The 20422-nt window shown below is 42.7% G+C and overlaps 1 protein-coding gene across 1 annotated transcript; it reads left to right on the top strand.

Annotated features, from left to right (window-relative positions):
• Window positions 1-2662: 2662 nt before the first annotated feature.
• On the top strand, window positions 2663-19713 carry plch2b (phospholipase C, eta 2b; the record flags this gene model as incomplete). Its single annotated transcript, XM_080728208.1, has 20 exons — window positions 2663-2996; window positions 5638-5784; window positions 7038-7274; window positions 7797-7930; window positions 9921-10091; window positions 10527-10620; window positions 10728-10931; window positions 12949-13069; window positions 13534-13705; window positions 14277-14390; window positions 14684-14767; window positions 15102-15205; window positions 16007-16098; window positions 16237-16422; window positions 16716-16823; window positions 16947-17071; window positions 18041-18125; window positions 18220-18366; window positions 18496-18575; window positions 18658-19713. The coding sequence occupies 20 exons, from the start codon at window positions 2663-2665 to the stop codon at window positions 19711-19713; spliced, it is 3795 nt and encodes a 1264-aa protein (XP_080584334.1).
• Between the last annotated feature and the right edge of the window lie 709 nt (window positions 19714-20422).

The following is a 20422-nucleotide window of genomic DNA, read 5'->3' as shown; positions in this document are numbered from 1 at the left end:
ACAGTATCCTGTGAATTTCATGCACTGGGAAAAACTTTGGGTCCTTTGATGTCCCAGCTTTCATGTAGACATAGGTACTTTATCTAAACCATATATTATGGACACAAAAGAAATGAGCGTCATGTCATTGACCCTGTGCCAGTTGCGGTCACAATCTCAAGTCTGCTTATAATTTGGCTCGCATCCATGCGGTTATAGTATATGTTGTACTGCTATACCATAAGTTATCATAACTGATAACTGATCTTTAGTGGGGACACACCCCAGATGTCCTTGAATAGCCTGCAAGATGACACACATAATGTGCACGAGCACCAGACATAGAGAGACATAATTTGACTTTACTGCGTCATGGCAATGAATAAGTACTGTATTATTATTGCAGTGTGCCTCCTGGTAATGATTTGCCCTTGGCTTCACTAAGTGCCCCTTTCTACCTTTTCTATGTAGGAAGGAAAGACCATGGGAGGGGAAGGTCTCATCCCTGGCCAGGAAGACATTATGCCTACTGTACCTGTGTTTCACAAGGACCCCCGGGGCATGAGGGTTTCCAGACTGCATACTCCACAGGTTCCTGTGAGGTCCAACAGGCTGGCAAAATGATCTTAGATTATTCCCACCTAAACCTTGTCTTTTATTGTACAGTATATAAGAATCATAACTGCAGAAGGAGATCTCACACATACTTATTGATATTGAAGAGAAAGTAAAACTAAGTGAAAAGTGTTTGTAAACGTTATTGGCTATGAGGGAAACATGTGTTAGAAAAACCTTGTATGCAACATGATTGCCCTCTAGAGGGAAATCAATAGGCTACACAATAGAATGGTGTTTGTACTTTATTGATCATACCCTGAAATGACCTAGGCTGCCCGCATAACATACAGTATGAATGATGATAAATAATATAGCACAGTTCAGTAGACAATCCTTATGAACCACAATGGAAACAATCCTCTAGGTTTTATATCATTATCCATTTGGCATTTGAAACTCAGTAAGCACAGTAGTGCAAGGAGCACACAGTGCGGAGTAGGAAGTCACAGGTTTGATTCCCCTGCTTGAGTATTTGTCTCCAACATCTTACTTCTTTTTTTTTAATCTTTTAATACAAATCTTTCTTATAGGAATTCCTGGCACTACATGTTTTCAGATAGGGGTCTGCGGCCAAATTTGTATTGATCAGATTTTGCTTGACAAAAGTGTCATTGTAGCTCAATGAATGGATAGATTAACTGCCTTGAGCACGAGAAGTTGGAAGATCAAGTCTCCCAGCCCTGATTGTATTGTGTCGGATTTGGGCTTGCAAACATCTGACTGAACTCCACAATGGGGGTCTGGGGATCCTCGATCCCCCAAAACATCTTAACAGATATATATTTCCCTGTGTTCTGTTGAATTGTTTTGCATGTTTGATACTTTTATCAGGCTTGCTTTACTAGTGTAGGCTATACGGTATGTGCGTTGGCTCTCGCCAATGTGCCTGGCACTTTGGCTGACTGGTCAGCGCGCATACCTGGCAAATCGGGGTCCCGGGTTCGCCTCCCGGCCGTGACGCTACATTGGTGGCAGCGGTACAGAGAGGAAGTATTAATCCTCGGTGGCGGTGTAGACCTGTCCGGCTAAGTAGTCGACGACTGTCCCCCCCTGAGTTGCGTTTGAACCCCCCGGTTTCAAAGTCGATCTTAGATCCTGGCCGGCGCGTGTGGTCGCGCTTCCAGGTAGAGGGGACGACTGTAGGCTATACGGTATGTGCGTTGGCTCTCGCCAATGTGCCTGGCACTTTGGCTGACTGGTCAGCGCGCATACCTGGCAAATCGGGGTCCCGGGTTCGCCTCCCGGCCGTGATGCTACACTAGCATGGGTACAATTTCAGGCTTAAAATGCCAAATGTAGTTGTACAGATTTCATGACGCAAAGCAAAGTAAGACATCTTTAATAATGACTTCTCATCTTTAAGTCACCTAAGTGAATATCTGTTTGATCTTGCATGCATTGCCCCACACCTAAAGCGGGGGAGTCTGGGGGTCCTCCCCCAGAAAATATGTAACATAGTAGATGTAATTTCCTGTGTTCTGGTGAATTTTGGGAGTTTGATATCAAATCCAGGAGAAATCCAGGAGAAAAGCCAATCCAGGAGCATGGCAGGAGATGGGATAAAGATCCAGGAGACTCCTGCCAAATCCAGGAGTGTTGGCAAGCCTGCCTTAGGGGTCCCCGGACCCCACTTTGAAAACCACTGATTTAAAGATCACTTCTACCCTATACTGTCGTACACTCTTCTGTGTCTGCGGAAGCTTATTGGTTGTGTGAAAATCCCCCGTGAAAGCAATGCTGTTGCCTCGCTCCAGGATTAGGCTGATTGCTTGAGGAAGCTTTAGTGGCTGACACGTGTTGCACACTGCTCTTCCTTCTAAGGGACCACTCGCTCAGGTCCGATGGCGGTGTGAACCTGCAGCCTGGAATGCATGGGCTGTGGGTACGGAAGATGCTGGCATGTCAAGGTGTGGCCCACGGGAAGGCGTGAGACATGCTGAGGCTTACAGGCAGTGATACAGCACCGGTTCTACTGAAGCTCCCAGCCGGCTGTGGGGGGCCACAGATGGCAAGGTGATACCATGTGAAGAGGACAGCAGCGGGAACCTAAATGTACAGTGCAGGAATGAACAGCATCCCAGCCATGGCACCACTATCTCCCGGGCTGGGCACCAGCATCCCCAGCCCGCCAATGCCGTCCTCCCTGTCGCCAGTGAAAGCTACGTTCCAGTCTTTGGGCTCCCTGTCACCCGCCGGGATGCTCTCCCCGTCCCTCTCCGGGAGGGCGTCCCAGTCTTCCCAGCTGAGGCGGGCCTCCAGCCCCCTCTATGCTTCCAGCCAGTCCATCATGTCGTCCCCGAAACAGTGGCAGAAAAAATCCATCTCCAGACTAGCAGAGGAGTTCTTCTGGATCGGCGGCAGTGTGGTGGCTCAGCCTAAATGGAGACTGGGTCAGATTGGTGAGACAACATTGGAGTTTTCTACTTTTAATATTTTGCTGCGGTTCTCTATTTAATTTCAAAGACCCCCCCCCCCCCCCCCCCCCCCCCCCATAACTCTGAGAGGGTCCATTTGGTTCCATTTGTACACTCTTAAGGGCTCTATTATGATCCAGGTCTTATGCCTTATGCCTTAACTTCTTTGCTTTTTTTTTACTATTTTGAAAAACATTTTTAAATACTTCAAATCCTGATCTACATCTGCACGCTGTGAGCTTGCAGATCAGCTATTTGAAATATTTAAAGAAATGTGTCTATATAGTAAAAAAAAGTCAAAGAAGTTAAGGCATAAGGCATAAGACCTGGATCATAATAGAGCCCTTACGAGTTACAGACCTGGCTTTAAGTTACAGACCTGGCTGTCCTTTTGGAACCCCCCCAAGGAACCCTGAGGGTCCATGGACCCCACTTTGAGAACCACTGAATATTAGGAACAACAATGACATTAATTGCTTAGCAGGAGTGCCATAATACTGTCCCAGTTCAATATTGAAAGAACTGGAGGTCTTAAGCTGTTTGTGCTCCCGGTTATAAGCCAATGAGACAGAAAATGGTGTTGTATTGTAGTGGTGGGATCCGTGATATGGAGCTTAACGCAATTAAAGTGGCCTCTGAAATGTTACATTTCAGAGTATGATAGAATGGAAATACAGGGAAGTGTGAGTGTAGATAATGGGCATATGGACAGCAGACAATCCTCTAGGATTAGACTGAGTGATGTACCAGAGTGCATCACGTGGGGTTGAGCTTCAGATTACAAACACAGGTTATGCTCTCACTCTCAGAAACTACACCACAGAACTGCGGATAACAAATCATTCCAGGGCAAACAGAAAAGTACACCAATTCCCCTGAAGAAGATTACTCTTAAAAGACATTTAGTAGGGAACAAATTGAATTCCATGGAACTATATTTGGTTATTTAGACTACATGTTAAATCGATATCCAATCTATTTGATATTTGCATGAATATTGGAGAAAACAATTTGAAACAGTGCTGTGATTTGTTCTTGACATTATGGACATTTTAAGGACTCTGCATGTTTTCTTCCAGCAGTTCCAAACAGCTATTTAAACCCCTGTATGACGTAGTGCAGTAATCTCATAAACAACTAGTACTTGTTGGTAAACCACCACATGGCTGTTTCTGTCACCAGAGACTGGAGTGTGGATCGTCTTAGGGCAAGGGTCTTCAACGTTTTCAGGCCAAGGACCCCTTAGTTGAGAGAGATGAAGCAGGGACCCCCACAACCTTTCATACTGTAGATTCCCTAGTTTCACTGTTTGACAGCACAATTGTCAGTGTATTTTGGATTCGTCAATTTGTGTTTTTAGATATTTAAGCTCTTGAACTGTCAATAGTTCACATTTCACTATGTACTTGGTCTGCTCTTTTTCCCCTCTACAAAACCTCTTTGCCGAAAATAGCTGATCTACAAGCCTCGCCTCGCGCTGCGAGGCGTTGTGAGCTTGTACCGGTAGATCTGCTATATTTGGCTAAAGTTCTCAGAATATGGACGTTACTAGGGTTCAAGTGGTTAATATAAAAAAGGAAGGAAAAAAAAGTTTCTTTCACACAAAGATTTGGAGGACCCCCTGTAGTAACTCTGAGGACCCCCTAGGGGTCCCGGACCCCCTGTTGAAGACCCCTGTCTTAGGGTTTTAAAAATGTGTTTTTCAGTAGCAGATTGTAACGGCTATCACACAAATTAACAAGAGTGCTAACTAATGAGGACATAACTTGCAACATAGTGATCATGAAAATCAAGACATTTAACAATCATGGGCAGTGACTTGCCATCTAAAGTGACATCAACATGCTTGTGGGGAAAGAAAAGCGCTTTACACTGTACATTACAATACATTCACCCACCAACGGCAGAGAAAACCATACAAGGCACCAACCTGCTCATAGGGAGCAAAAGGGGGTTAAGTGTCCTGCTCAAGGACACACTGGGGGAGCTGCATGGGGATCAAATCCGTAACCTTCCGTTTCCCAAGCCACTGCTTTACCTCCTGAGCCTCCTGCTGCCCCCGGGATTTTAATATTTTGTGCTCAAGTTCCTTGTAGTTGAAGCAGGGGCGTCACACCAAATTCTGGGCCCTGGGTACAAGGATTCACTGCGGGCCCCCCATGAATGTTAACTATTGAAAAATAGCAGATATACAATCTCACAGCGCGGCACCGAGTGCCGCGCTGCGAGCTTGTATATCTGCTATTTTTGAAAAATCGTGAAAATGTGTGCAAGAAACCTATGTCAAGGACCCCCAAGATGATATGCATTTGGCCACGGACCCCGATCTCAAAATATTTAGTTCCAGTGACCCCCAGAAGCAAAATTTGAGTTAGAAATGTTCGCTTAAAAAATACATATATTCAAAGATTTTCACACATTTTCACAACTTTTCAAAAATAGCAGATCTAAAAGCTCGCAGCGCGGCACTCGGTGCTTGTATATCTGCTATTTTTCAATAGATAAAGTTATTAGGGCCCCTCCGGCTTGGGCCCCAGTAACTCAGTCCCACTTTCCTACCCCTTGTGACGCCCCTGAGTTGAAGTGTGCTGCTGCACTACACAAATCAAGTGATCTTGCCTTGCAGTGGAGAGGTGTATGTATGAGATGCAGAATGGAGCACAGATGACCAAAATGAAAGGGAAGAAGAAGGGCTTGGTGCGCTTCTTCTACCTGGACGAACACAAGTCCTGCATCCGCTGGCGGCCCTCCAGGAAACACGATAAAGCTAAAAGTGAGTCTGGTTTCAGCAGTCTATGGCAGTGGTCCTCAACCTTTTCAGGCCACGACCCCCAAAATAATCATATTTTAACTGGGGACCCCCCCACCCTGACGAGCACTAAGATTACATTTTGTATAACATGGTCCTATTGTGAAAATAGCAGATCTACATGCTCACAACGCCTCGCAACGCGAGGCGTTGTGAGCGTTGTGAGCATGATCTGCTATTTTCACAATTTCAGCCTCTAATATTTGACAATTTGACCAATGTATAATTTGTCATTTTAGATGTATTAAAAAGTCCTTAAATTGCCACTTTAGACATGTGCAGATACTATTCACTTAAACTTTATGTTGATTTGTTAACTTTTGAGTGAGAAAACAATGTTTCACATTAAGGTGATCATCTGGGGACCCCCCATAATAATTTGGGGACCCCCCTGGGGGTCCCGACCCACAGGTTGAGAACCACTGGTCTATGGTGTATTGGTTAAGGTTTTACAGAGAATGTTTTTGTTTGATTCATCTTCTTGCATAAACCCACTGAAATCAAATGCAGCATGCTCCCCATAAGGCACTGAAGGCAGAGCACTCAAACCAATTACCAATTATTACCACAAATTACAATTAGGATGAAAATAAATGACTGGCTGCCAGCCAGTCAAACAAACAGATGTTGTCAAGTTTAGAAATATAGACAGAAATTCTTTTTAAATAAAAGAAGAAGAATGTTGAACCTTGTTTCTATTCAACAGTCATGTGTTTCAGCAGATGTTGAGAAGCATTTATCTATCTCAGGCACACAGTCACAGGGTCACTCCAGGTCAGGGATCCCCAGGGTCCCCAAATACAGCTGTTTTTCTGTTCTATAATTAATTGCAATCCCCTGAGCACGCCACCCTATATCAGTTGATTTGATTCCATTTGATTTTATCTTACAGATCTGCTACAAAGATTTCTGGAAAATCATATTTTTTGGGGAAAAATATTTTAATAGTTTTAATACGGCAATGCATTGATATTAAAGCGAAATGTGTATTGTTATTTGAACTTTTGTTTACTTAATATATTAAAAAACAAGACAAATACCCCAATACTTTATCTCGAGTATTTGACAAAACAACTTTAATTTGTAATTGAGTAATATTTGACCAGGAGTATCTACTGGATCTCAGGACTTGTGTTTATTTATTTTTAATTTATTATGAATGTGAAGCACTCCCAACAATCATGACATTTCGATTTGGAATTATTTATTTTTCTCAGTAACGATCGACTCCATCCATGAAGTGTGCGAGGGGAAGAAGTCGGAGATATTCCATCGCTACGCAGAGAACCGCTTCGACCCCAACTGCTGTTTCAGTATCTACCATGGCAACCATCTGCAATCTCTCAACCTGGTCTCCGCCAATGGAGAGGAGGCCCGAACCTGGATCAGCGGCCTTAAGTACCTCATGGCTGGCATCAGCGACGAGGACAGCTTCGCCCGCAGGCAGCGCACACGTGACCAATATCCTTCCTTCTATCATTTCTGCTCTAGGCTATCATTCCTGTATGGAGTCAGACCCTCCATGATTAGGATTCAATATCAAAAAAGCAAAATCCATGTAAACAGTAGTGCTTGATGAATATTTTGAAGTGGCACCAATTTGTCCATCCATTTCCTGAAAGCAGCAGAAGGCAGTGAGGGTACAGGTACAAAAAAACAACGACACAATTTTCTTAACCACAAAAGCCCTGGCAGAGTATAGGCTATACTCATTTGTATGACAAATAGCGAAAATAGCCTTTCTCACAAGGCTCACAATACACAATATATCTGCTATTTTTTATTTTAATTCAGTTTTTCTTTCAATTACATTGTGATATTATCAAACATAAATACCAGTAAGACGCCCTAAGTAACAACCTCGCCCTAAAGGGCCATAAAAACTGATTGACCAGAGTGTGCAGGGTATCAGACCGCCCCCCTCCCTCCCCAGCAAATGAAACCCTTACAATCCTCTGTCAACCTTAACTATGAAGATACATGGTTACAGCAGACGTTCACAGAGGCAGACAAAAATGGCGACGGCACTCTAAGTATATCAGAAGTTCATCAGCTGCTCAACAAACTCAACGTCAACTTACCCAGACAGAAAGTCAGAGCGATGTTTCAGGTAAGACCATATCCACAAGTTTCCAACGTCCCAATGTGCATTGCGCATAAGGTGGGCCACGGCAGTACAGGCGTCGCTGCCGAGTGTGATCTACAACAGGGGTTCCCAAACTTTTTTTGTCTCAGGGCACCCCATAAATATGTTTTAAATCCGAGGCACCCCTACATTATAATTTTCACTCCCAGCACCTTAAATTTAAAGCATATTGTCGTTGTCGGGTGGAAACCTTGTATGTCCAAAACCGTTCGTTTTGTATTTATCATCTATAAAATGTACTAAACTAGTGAAAACAGCAGATCTACAAGCACACAACGCCTCGCATTTTCACTCGTTTTGTGCGACAGAGGTTTCTGCCTGACAGTGACGATATTTTAGTGATTATGTTGCGAGGAAAACGTTGAGATAATAGCCATTTTGGTTGGAACTGACTGAAAATAACTTTGTACTTCAAGTTTAAAATGATACTAAATATTTCTTCAAGTGTCCAAATAAATTCCAAATATTATCAAATGATCTCGCGGCACCCCTGGACTGCCGTCGTGGCACCCCAGGGTGCCCCGTCACCCACTTTGAAAACCCCTGATCTACAAGCTCACAATGGTTGCATCTGAGACGCGACTTGAGCTTGTATGTCAGCTGTTCTCAGGATGTGTTCCACACATAGCGGCCTCAAGGACCCCCAGCTTGAGTTGGTTTCAGGGTGTCCTATGTTCAACCACTTTACCCCTATAGGCTATTTGAAAATAGCTGATCTACAAGCTCACAATGGGTCACAATGTGACGCATTGTGAGCTAATAGATCGACTACTGTATTTCCCAAAGAAATCCCCGGCACAAAATATTTTCAGATGGAGGTCCGCAGCCAAGTACATGTTGATTTGGGGTTTAAGGACCATTGCCATAAGTTATGTCATATCAAATTATATTTACAGTATTGCCATGTATAAATCAACTGGCACCAGTTCATCTGGGCTAGTGTCTCCATAATATGTCATATTTGTCTTTAAAAAAGTCCAGTTGTTACAACTGCTCCTGCCTTACGAACAGAAAGAACTACATAACCATAATATTTAATATAAGTTAGATAACATGGTATGGCAATCTTTGATGACAAACTGATGACAGACAATTGCATGGCATGTATCCCAAACATAGTCATGTTTCTGTCAGTGGTGTAAGAAGTACACTTTTTACTTACAAAGTAAGTCTAATACCGCAGTGTTAAAATACTTTAAGTTGCATTCAAAGACGTAGTGCAGTAGAAGTATCAAGTATCAAGAAAAGGAAATACACAAGCAAAGTAAAAGTAACTTGAAATGAGTTAAAGTTAAAATACAGTAAATTAGTCAATGTACTTAGTTACTTTTCGCCACTGGTTTCCGTTCCCTAAAAGTGAAAGTGAATGGATTTACCAAGACGTTGAATGCACAGCACTGACTGTAAGCAACAAGGTGTAAGGAGGTTAAAGATCTTTACAAATTGACCTCTGACCCTCAAAGTCGTTGAGCTCTGTTGTCGTTCTGCATCATGTCGCTTTTTCATTGTCACATGTTCAAGTCACATTTAAAGTAGGACTACAAGTCTGACAGAGACAGAGACTGAGACAGAAAGAGTGACACACTGACAGAGACAGAAAGAGTGACATACTGACAGAGACAGAACCAGTGACAGAGAAATCTCGACGGCGCCAGCGTAGTGTGCCAGCAGGACAGTACTGCAGAACGCTACAGGATTACCATATGGCTACCCGTGAACAGATGGCTATGGTTGCACAGCAATATTGCGTGAGTTCAGTGACTCAGTTCTGTCATGTATTCCTCCACAACAATGCACTTTCTGTGCAGTGACTCCCATTACCATTCCATGAGGCTGATATACTAGATTTATCCCCGAGGTATCCTGTATTAAGCTCTGAAATATCTCACAAGCCGTACACACAAACTGAGTAATTCATTTCCTGCTCGTGAAAGGCTTTCGTCTCCATCCGCAGGAAGCAGACACTGATGAGAACCAGGGATCACTGGGATTTGAGGAATTCTGTTCCTTCTATAAGATGATCTCCACGCGCAGGGACCTCTACCTCTTACTGCTCTCCTACAGCAATCAGAAAGAAGTCATGGATCTCAATGACCTCGCTTGTTTTCTGGAAAAAGAACAGAAGGTGAGAACCGTCCCAGAACTGTTAACCACTTAACCACTATATACTTTGTTGACCGGGGTACAGAAGAAGTCTATATTTGGTGCCTTTTCCTAGCCTTGTGAACCAGCCTCCGACAGAAATCTACATTTTCATTTGCTTTCTCCCCTGAAAGCAAATGAAAATGTAGATTTCCGGGAGAGGCTGGTTCACAAGCCTATCCTTTTCTCCCTCTACACCACATTTCTTCACCGAAAGTAGCATAGTTGTGAGCTTCTAGATTGTGCTATTTTTGACTTCATAATTCAAGCGGTATTTTCAGGTAGAATGTCTATATTGCACAATATAAAATAAAGTGTCCAGAACATTTGCCATGTCTAGTTTGTCAACCTGTGGATATTAAGAACAAAATAACATATACATTCTTCATACATCAATGTCCATGATTTCATTTCACAGATGAAGGGGATAAACAGAGAGCATCTTGTTGAGATAGTCACACAGTTTGAGCCATGTCCTGAGAACCTTCAGCGCTTGGTACTGGGCATTGATGGTGAGGAGAGCTCGTTTTATAGAATGTCAAGTTAGAGTTCGATTTTTTTTACCTGTATATAAACATCAACCACTAACTGAAAAACCTTCTTTGGAACTTTCTTTCAGGTTTTACCAAGTACATGCGGAGTCCTGCAGGAGACATTTTCAACCCAGTTCACAACCAGGTGAATCAGGACATGAATCAGCCCTTAAGCCACTACTATATAAACTCCTCTCACAACACCTACCTGACAGGAGACCAGTTTATGTCACAGTCCAGGGCTGAGATGTATGCATATGTCCTGCAGGCCGGCTGTCGCTGTGTAGAGGGTAAGGATTCACAGTAGGCTACTACAACTCCAACTCTAATGTAAGTGTTTTCAAGAACAACAAAAACAACATAATAATAACAATAATAACAATAATAATGTTATTATTACTAATAACTACTAACTAATAATAAAACACTTTATTTACATAGCACTTTCCTTAACAATGTTACAAAGTGCTTGTACAATGAAGATAACATTAAATAAACTAGAAATACCGTTCCTACGAAACAATGTGGGCTCGCTCATGACTATGTTCTGCAGCGTGCTAACTGTCATGTGAAGCTCAACCAATACTCCAGCTAACACCACTCCCAGATTTTCCGCACCTCATTGGCTAAGGGCCCTGCCTTTGTACTGTCTGCGACGGAACTCGGTATTATATAAACTAGACCAGGTCAACCTGGTTGTGCCAGACCCCCTGTCTGTCATCATCATTTATGACATCATGCCTTTTGTAGGCATGTCATCATCATGTCATCATCATATATACCCTTTATATAGAAAACCCGGACAGACCGACATTTGCTTATGTAGGCCTACCCATTTCATGGGTCTGGCAATAATGAAGATAACATACTGGTCTCGCCTTTCAGGCGAGCCCACAACAATAAGGCAGTAATAATCAGAGGACGAGGCAATACAATAATGAACATACAGCTAGAAAGATGCAATTGGAAATTGCAAGTGTGGTTTCCGTGACGCGGGTCACACTCTGTATCTGTCAGTCCTTGTCCCTATTTGAGCGGTGCAAAACATTCCGTCCTTGTCCCATCTATGCCCATATATGGAGATCCCTGATATCATCAAGCCCATATCTGAAAATGCCCAAATATAGACATACTGTCTCTTGTGGTCTATGATTTCAGTCATCTCCATATTTGGAAAAAGTTAAAATTTTAATTAAAGTAAATAAATGAATTCACAAATACATTTATATAAATTAAACTATGTAACGTATCTCTTTGATTCCCGATGAAGCCGGTCGATTTTACATATGGTCCAAGTGCGTGGCGTGCCACCAATACTGCGGGAGGAGTATATAGAGCGGCAAAAAAATGGATGGAATAAAGTCGGATCAGTACTATAGTCTGCCCTGCAGGGGCAACCACACTAATGATCAGTAAGACCATAGGAGTATCTGCACTGACATGCTGGCTTAAGGGGATAAAAAGGCTTTTCTGTAAAAATGTTTTTTAAAAGACATTTAAAACGGTTTAGTGAGCAAACTAACCTGAGGTCCTCTGGCAGGCTATTACATAGTGTAGGGGCCTTTTTGGTGAAGGACCGGTCACCCTTGGTTACCAACCTAGACTTGGGAAGCAATTCCATTAGGTATACCGGTAGGTGCCAGACCGTGAAAAGTTAATTATAACCCCTTAAAATCAATTCTTGAAGTGACTGACAGCCAGTGTAGTGCAGCTAAAACTGGGGTTATATGCATTCTGTACCAATTGCAGGCGATTTTTACTGAGACCGGAGTAGGGAGCATTACAGTAATGAGCAATAATCCTCCAAAATATGAAAAAGTTAGGTATCTAAAATTTCAGGTCAAGGAGGACTGAATAGAATACTCACATTTCCCTTTTTTATTTGGCTCACGTCACGATAAAAAAAAGACTTAAGCCTTTTGACACTGAACCTTCTGTGCCGAAAGGCGTAAGCATTTTTCGATAGAGAGCCAAAAAAAAAAAAAAAAAAAAAAGGGAAATGTGAGTATTCAGTCCTCCTTGACCTGAAATGTGAGCTGTGCTACCTTTTTCACATTTTTTGGAATATGTTCACTGGATTTTGTGTCTCAACTGAGAATACCATTCTTGAAGCACAACCTCTTTTGGCAACACATGAGCTTTCTTTCTTTCTTTCTTTCTTACTTCTTTCTTTAGTTATTTCTTTCCTTCTTTACTTTACTTTTGTTCTTTCCTTCTTTGCTTTACTTTCGTTCTGTCTTTATTTCTTTTTTTCAAACCTTTCTTCTGACTTTTGTTCTTTCTGTCTCTGTGTCACGTATTTTCCAGTTGACTGCTGGGATGGACCAGATGGAGAGCCCATTATACACCACGGTTACACCTTGACATCAAAGATTCTTTTTAAAGATGTCATCGAAACGATTAACAAATACGCCTTCACAACGTCACCGTGAGTGTCTCCTCTGGAATACATATACAGTATCCAAGATTAACTTCGTAAAGTAGAGTATACTTTATACTTCTACTCTAACCTAGATCTCAGTAGAACATTTTATACTTTTTATTCCACTACATATTGACAACTTTAGTTACTGCTTACTTTGGAGATAGATAATAATTCATAAATTAATCAAATTATTAATCAAAAGTCTTCAGAGTTTTTCAAAGAAAAGCTTGCTTGTAGATATTTTTTATATCCAAAACAATTGGTTAATGGTCTATAATTATAGTCCACTAACATGATACATTTTGCTACTTAAAGTATCTTTTGATGCTAATACTTTTGTACTTTGACTTAAGTAAGACAAAGTTACTTGTAACAGGTTGTTTTTGTACTGTGGTATTGCTACTTTTACTCAAGTCCCAAATCTAAATCTACTTGTTCCACCACTGGCCCTTCTGTGCCATCCCCAGGTATCCAGTGATCATATCCATAGAGAACCATTGCAGTGTGCCTCAGCAGAAAAAGATGGCCCAGTATATCATTGAGGTGCTTCAGGACAAAGTGGACCTTTCCAATGTCAACATGAATGAAACCCGGAAGCTGCCATCCCCGGAGATCCTGAAAGGAAAAGTTCTAGTCAAGGTTTCAGTTTTCCAGTACACACTCTTTGAAAGCTATGGTCCCAAAGAACCATCACCTACTAAAGAAACACTGTTATGAACCATTATGTTCCTCATATTGTTCTAACCACATTAACCCTCACATCCCACTTTTGAGCATGTCTCAACAGGCTAAAGGCCTGTCCATACTTTGACCGAAATCGAGACCTTTTGGTCAAAAGGTCCGGTTCGACTACAAAATGACGTCACTCGCGACTTCTGAAAAGCATTAGACCGAATTAGAGTTCGGAAATGTGCATGTCGGAAAGTCCAACTCACCGAACATTTCGGAGATACTATGGACAGGCCTTAAAACTGTCCCAAAATAGCAGATCTACAAGCTCACAATTCGTCACGTTGCGACCAGTTGTGAGGGAAAAACGAGTGGTTAATGAATTTAATTAATAATAATTTGATGAACAGGGTTTAAGTGCTTATTGGTTTTTTATGGGGCAAAAATGGCGTGTGTAGGCCTACCAACGGCCCGCTACAGTACGTCTGTCCTCTGTTGCACTTGTGCTCATGTGAATTAATGATTGGTTATTATGTTTCAGGGGAAAAAGCTCCCAGCAAACCTTGATCCAAATGCAGAGGAAGGTGATGTGTCGGATGAGGACACCGGAGAAGAGGACGACAGTGAAGAAGATGAAGACATTCAGGCTGGCACGGTGAGACCTATGAGACAGAAATACAGGCAGACAGACAGACAGACAGACAGACAGACAGACAGACAGACAGACAGACAGACGCAGGGTTGTGTTTAGCTAAATACAAACAAGTGAACAATTTTCTCATTCTGATATTACTGTATTTAAAAAAGACAACATGATAACGACTTTTCAAATAAATGATATATACAGAAGACACAGTTACAGATACAAATGACTGTAATGTAAGTTAGCAGCAATCGATAAATAACGCTTTTTGTGAATTACATTGCATGTTTGATTGTTTTAATTAGGATGGGAACAGTGCGATTACTGCCAAAAAGCCAAAAAAGAAGAGACGACTTGGAAAAAGAATCATAAGGACTTTTAAAAGAAAGGTCAGTAGGTCTGTTGCCTTGTTACCAGTCCTCTGTCGCTTTCCTTCTACTTCCTGTTCACTGCTTTGCTCTATGCAAATAATATTCAAATGAGCAACATAGAGTAGCTCCTCTTTCGTTCCCACCTCTCATGTTGATGCAAAGTTTTCATCACATGAATAAGGGACGTCTGGCGGGACTGTGTCCCTTATTTGAATAAAATAAAACATTACACTTTCTTGCTGTGTCATCATCACTTGAGTTTATCACAGTGACAGACTGTAGCAAGACAACAGTGTCCTCCATGAACATCCCTCTGTAGTAAGAATGCTGACTCATGTGTTTTTCTTTCCAGAGGAAAAAGAAAGTCGAGGTGATGAAGAAAGCAAAGTCTGAAGGGGAGTCAGGGCCAGAGTCTCACAGCAACAAGGACAGTGATCAGATTGTCTACCACCCTAAGTAAGGATAGGACTCAGTAGTTTAGCATAGTGGTTCTCAAACGTTTTAATTTGAAAGACCACCAGTTATTTGGTGTGCATTTAGGCCACAAATCTCCCATGAATCTGAGAATGTACAAATGGAACAGATACAGATTTACAGATAAGGCTCCATTTGATTCCTAACTATCAATAACTTAAAGGAGTAGTTCACCCCCAAAATAACGTTTTTGGAGCGGTGAAAGCGCTCCCAATAGACAGGTATGTCCGTGGGTATGTCCGTGGGTGGGTGGCTGGGTGGCTGGGTGGCTGGCTGGCTGGCTGGCCGTGTCCGTAGCCTGGCAATACCTTGAGTGGCCACACACAACACACTAGTTAAAGGAGGGGCGCTGTTTTGTGCAGGCCAGGCACACTCACCACTCACTCACACAGACACACACACACACACACACACACGCACGCACGCACGCACGCACACGCACTCACACGCACGCACGCTCAGATTCACCGCTCCACTTCGAACCGAGGTTTGATTTTTTTTCTATTGATTACTCTTGCCTTGGAGACTTGAGTTTTTTATTTCGTTTTTTGTTGCATTCCTAAGACAAAAATGGAATTACAATTTAAAAAAAGTAAAATTACCCAGACAGTTTCCCCATCCAGTGCCATGCATTCGGGTCCCCATCCAGGGCCATGCATTCAGGTCTCTATGGCATGAGTAATCAATAGGAAAAAAAGTCATTTTGGGGATGAACTACTCCCATAAGTGGGGACGCCAATGTTGAGGCCTAAACATTTTATTCTATTCTATTTCCATGACCAGGAAAAAAAACAAAACAATAAGATTGTCCCGACATCTGTCTGACCTGGTCAAGTACACGAAAGCTGTCCGAGTTCACAACATAGAAACACAAGGTAATCTGCATAAAACAGTCATCGTTCTTTTGGGGTATGTGGAATGCTCAGGTTGTCACTCATTTTTTGCAAGCAACACAATCATATGGCATAAGTCAAATTGAGCCCTTACTAACTCTGTTTTTGTTTGTCTGGCAGCTCTGCTGACCAGTTGGCAGGTGTCCTCCCTCAATGAGGACGTTATGAATCAGATTTTACAACTGCAGCCAGGTCACTTGGTCCGTTTAAACCAGCGGCAGCTCATCCGGGTTTACCCCTCCGCTTTCAGAGTGGACTCAAGCAACTTTTGCCCACAGCCATACTGGAATACAGGATGCCACATGGGTAAGACAGTGTGTCACATTATTACATTGAAAGAAGGGCTTCTCCCAACTTTGAGTAGTTTGCACTGGGTGTTAATGTAATGGAGTAGCTCTACCTGAGGTCAAATGGAACAGAGTAGCCTAGGGCCTAATATCTCCTATGACCAAGTGGGCATTCTCCTTTGGCTGAGTGATAGATGCATGGCTTCTAGCTCCAGTGTGGGAGGACCAGGTTTAAATCCTGGGTGTTGCGCTATACATTTTATACACTGTCTGTCTTTCTGTCTATAATCTATCTTATATCTTTTATTTTAGTTGCACTGAATTTTCAAACAGAGGGACGAATGCTTGAGCTGAACCGGGCAAAGTTTGCGAATAATGGCAACTGCGGATATGTCCTGAAGCCTAAGTGTATGTGTAAAGGTATGTGTGAGCATCAGTACACACAAATAACTAAACTAATATCAAATGGAAGCTTTCGCTGGCTGATTAAATGAAATGTGAAGTTAGCCAGTAGCTGGTAAACTCTGTCTTGAACCTCCATAGGTGCCTTTAATCCCATGGTAGATGAGCCCCAGCCAGGATACAGAAAGACTCAGTTAGTGTTAAAAATCATCAGTGGACAGCAGCTGCCCAAACCCAAAGACTCTATGCTTGGAGACAGAGGAGAGGTGAGGCATCCATTGCAGCAACAAAACATTATAACAGTGGTTCTCAAACGTTGTCATGTCAAAGACCCCCACCATTAATATGTATTTGTCCACGGACAAATATTTTGTGCCAGGGACCCCCCTGTCACAAGGTGTCGCGATGCGATCACAAGGTGTTGTCGATCGGCAGTTAAACTCATTTTGATTCTACTAGCCCTTACCCGTTCAAAGATATGAGCTCCGAAATGATGTGCAGTGTGTGGGTTATGGGATGTGCACTGTGCACACAGTATATGAGGGATGGAAAGTAACTTTAACTGGTGCTTGCATGCTAATATGTAGGAGCATCAATGTAAGAAATACCCGTTCCATTTAACAGCTACAGAGATACTGTGTACCGATCTGCATGATTTTTGGACAACATCTGTAACAGGGCCAGAGCCCCCCCCCCCCCCCCCCCCCCACCCCACCCCCCGTGTGTGTGTGTGTGTGGGTTTGTGGGTTTGTGTGTGATTGTGCATGGCCTGAACAACAGCGCCCCTCCCTTAACATGTGTGGTCACAAAAGGTACTGTAGGCTAAATAGATATAGATACACCATAAAAATGCGAATATACAGTATATGATTTGTGAAAGTGACAAACGGGCTTCACAGTTATGTTAGGTGTGTTCATATGCTAATGGTGATGCGATTTCAGATCAATTGCTCCAGCCACTGAGGAGAAACGCTGTTTCAGACAGACAGACAGACACTCACTCAGACAGACAGACAGACAGACAGACAGACAGACACTCACTCAGACATTCGCAAAATTATAGTATAGATATATTAATACATTTTACAGGAGGCCCCCTGGAATCCCCTCAAGGACCAAATGGGTCCTCGAAACCCACTTTGAGAGCCACTGCATTAGAACATCAAGCAATTGTTTTTGTCTATCGGCCATGTGACCTACAGTCGTAAAAGTGTATTTTTATTTATTTATTCCAGAATATTGATCCCTTTGTTGAAGTAGAGATTATTGGTCTGCCTGTTGACACTGCCACGAAGCGAACCAGGGTAGTGGAGGATAATGGTGAGTGTTTAAACAAGTATAAATAAACAGTTCAAGAGACTGGCTCAATGAAGATAATTTCATTGTTAGACAACCTTTCGTGTATCAACTGCAGGTTTCAACCCTATGTGGGAGGAGACGTTGGTCTTCAATATGCAGATGCCCCAGATTGCCCTTGTGCGTTTCCAAATATGGGATCTTGACCCTTTTGGACAGAATTTAGTCGGACAGCGGACCATAGCTTTCATCAGCATGATGCCAGGTAGATTATTACATAAGTGACATAATGTAGGTCTACTGTCTTGGTAAAAATAATAAATAAACAGAAGAACATCTACTACTGTGCAAAATGTAGGCTAATATGATTGTTATATTACATTTATTTTTGAAGGTTATCGGCATGTATATTTGGAGGGTCAGACAGCGGCGTCCATCTTTGTTCATATTGCTATAAAGGACATGTCAGGAAAGGTAAGAGACTCGCTGAAATACTCACAAATCAACGACTTTCTGCTGAAACTCTGTTTAAACCTTTGTGTTCCTGGTGAAATAGGTGAAGCCAACTAATGCTGTGAAAGTGGCAAAGAAGCACATCCAGAAAGCAGCCCAGAAACATAGGAAGGGTCCTCAAATTCAAAAGCGCCCGTCCCTGGACTTCTCCGTACAATCCTCAGAAGATGCATATCCGCTGCACTACCGAAAGGATGTGGAATGTTTCTCACAGGACAGCGGCAGGAATGGCGAGAGATGTCCTCCAGCTCCAGGGCCGGCAGCCAAGGCCGCGTTCCCCAGGGAGGCTATGAGTGAGCCAGTGAGGCGTGCTCATAGAGTTCAAATGCAGGATCCACCAAAGACAAGGCTCCTCAGTATGCTGTCTTCCACTGGCTCCGACTCAGCCGTGACCGTCCCAGCTACGACATGTGACAACTCTGACCTCGACTCACCGCCTTGGTGGTCTTATAGCAGTGCCGTTTTTGATGACCAAATTCCAGACAGGCCTGAGTTGGAGAGTCAACACATCAGAGAACCAATATTTGAGCCATCATTGCCCGAGTCACCTACCCTTGAGGAAATATCAGGTAGACCAGAGCCAAGCGATGAACCTACCCTTGAACCTCCATTAGTTTCAGAAACTCAGGGCCAGACTGAACCACTCCCTCAGCCGCAGCCTTTAGCCCAGCCATCTGCACTGATCCCTCCATCGTCGCCTGCCAGGGTGAGAAGGACCTTGCAGACTGCAACCAATCCACGAGCGGCCAGTCCCCCCACAAGTGTACGCTCTCAAAGTTGCCCACGGAAACAAACTACCTCTCCACACACACCAGTGGTGAACCACAGATCTGCTGTCCACTGGCAGATGCCTCCTGCACAGCATTATGGCAGCTACAGAAACCAGATGAAGCCCATATCCAATGGTGTCTGCCTATCTGACAGTACATCTAGCAGTGAGGAGTGCAGTGTAGACAGCCTGGAGCTTGTGCACTCCCATGTGCCAGCTGGCGGAGAGCAGTGTGAAGGCACCCTGCAGAGGGAGATGAATGCTCTTTTTGACCAGAAGATGAGGGAGATCCGCTGTTCATCTCCACTGCTTTTCGATGGTGAGTTATGACAGTTTTTGCCTTTCACGGGAGAAACAGAATTGATCTCCGCATTTGCACAAGCTGCAGTGTTTTCGGCATGATTGTAATATATAATGATTATGATTATGCTTTTATGTTTACTGTTAGATCACGCCACACTGTAGCTCACAGACTATAAGGATCACAAGGAAGACAATACTGGCGAGCAGAAAAGGAAGAAGAACCACTCCAAGGAAGGAATTAACCAGAGATTCTATTTCAATGAACAGTGCTAATGCACTTGTGCAATGTTTTCCTCACTTGGGAAAAAAAGACACTGACAAATGTACAGAATTAAACTAATTTATTATCTTTGAAATTGCTGTAATGTTTACAAAGAACACTGTTTTATGCATGAAATAATGTTTTTATATGTACTGTATTATAACATATTTTCATATGATCAGAATATTGTAATTGTGCGATGCCATTGCCAACTGTACAAAAGGGATTTATATACGTAGATGCAAATGCACATTTTTGTTAAAAATGTGCATCATTTTAACATTTTATTGTTTAACTTTTATTCATTATTCCATTCAGATTCCATCCATTTCTTACATTCCATTCCATTTCTTACATGACAATGTTTACATGACAGTTTGTGCACCTAAATCAATACACATATTTGTATACAGCATTCCACTCAAATCCAGCTTTTCAGCCTAGTTATATACAGCCAACAGGTTCCAAACTAAA

Source organism: Nannobrachium achirus (genome assembly GCF_963921795.1).
Source record: "Nannobrachium achirus genome assembly, chromosome: 6".
Classification (NCBI taxonomy): Eukaryota; Metazoa; Chordata; class Actinopteri; order Myctophiformes; family Myctophidae; genus Nannobrachium; species Nannobrachium achirus.
Note: the sequence above shows the minus strand (reverse complement) of the source record. Positions and strands in the feature narration are given on the sequence as shown.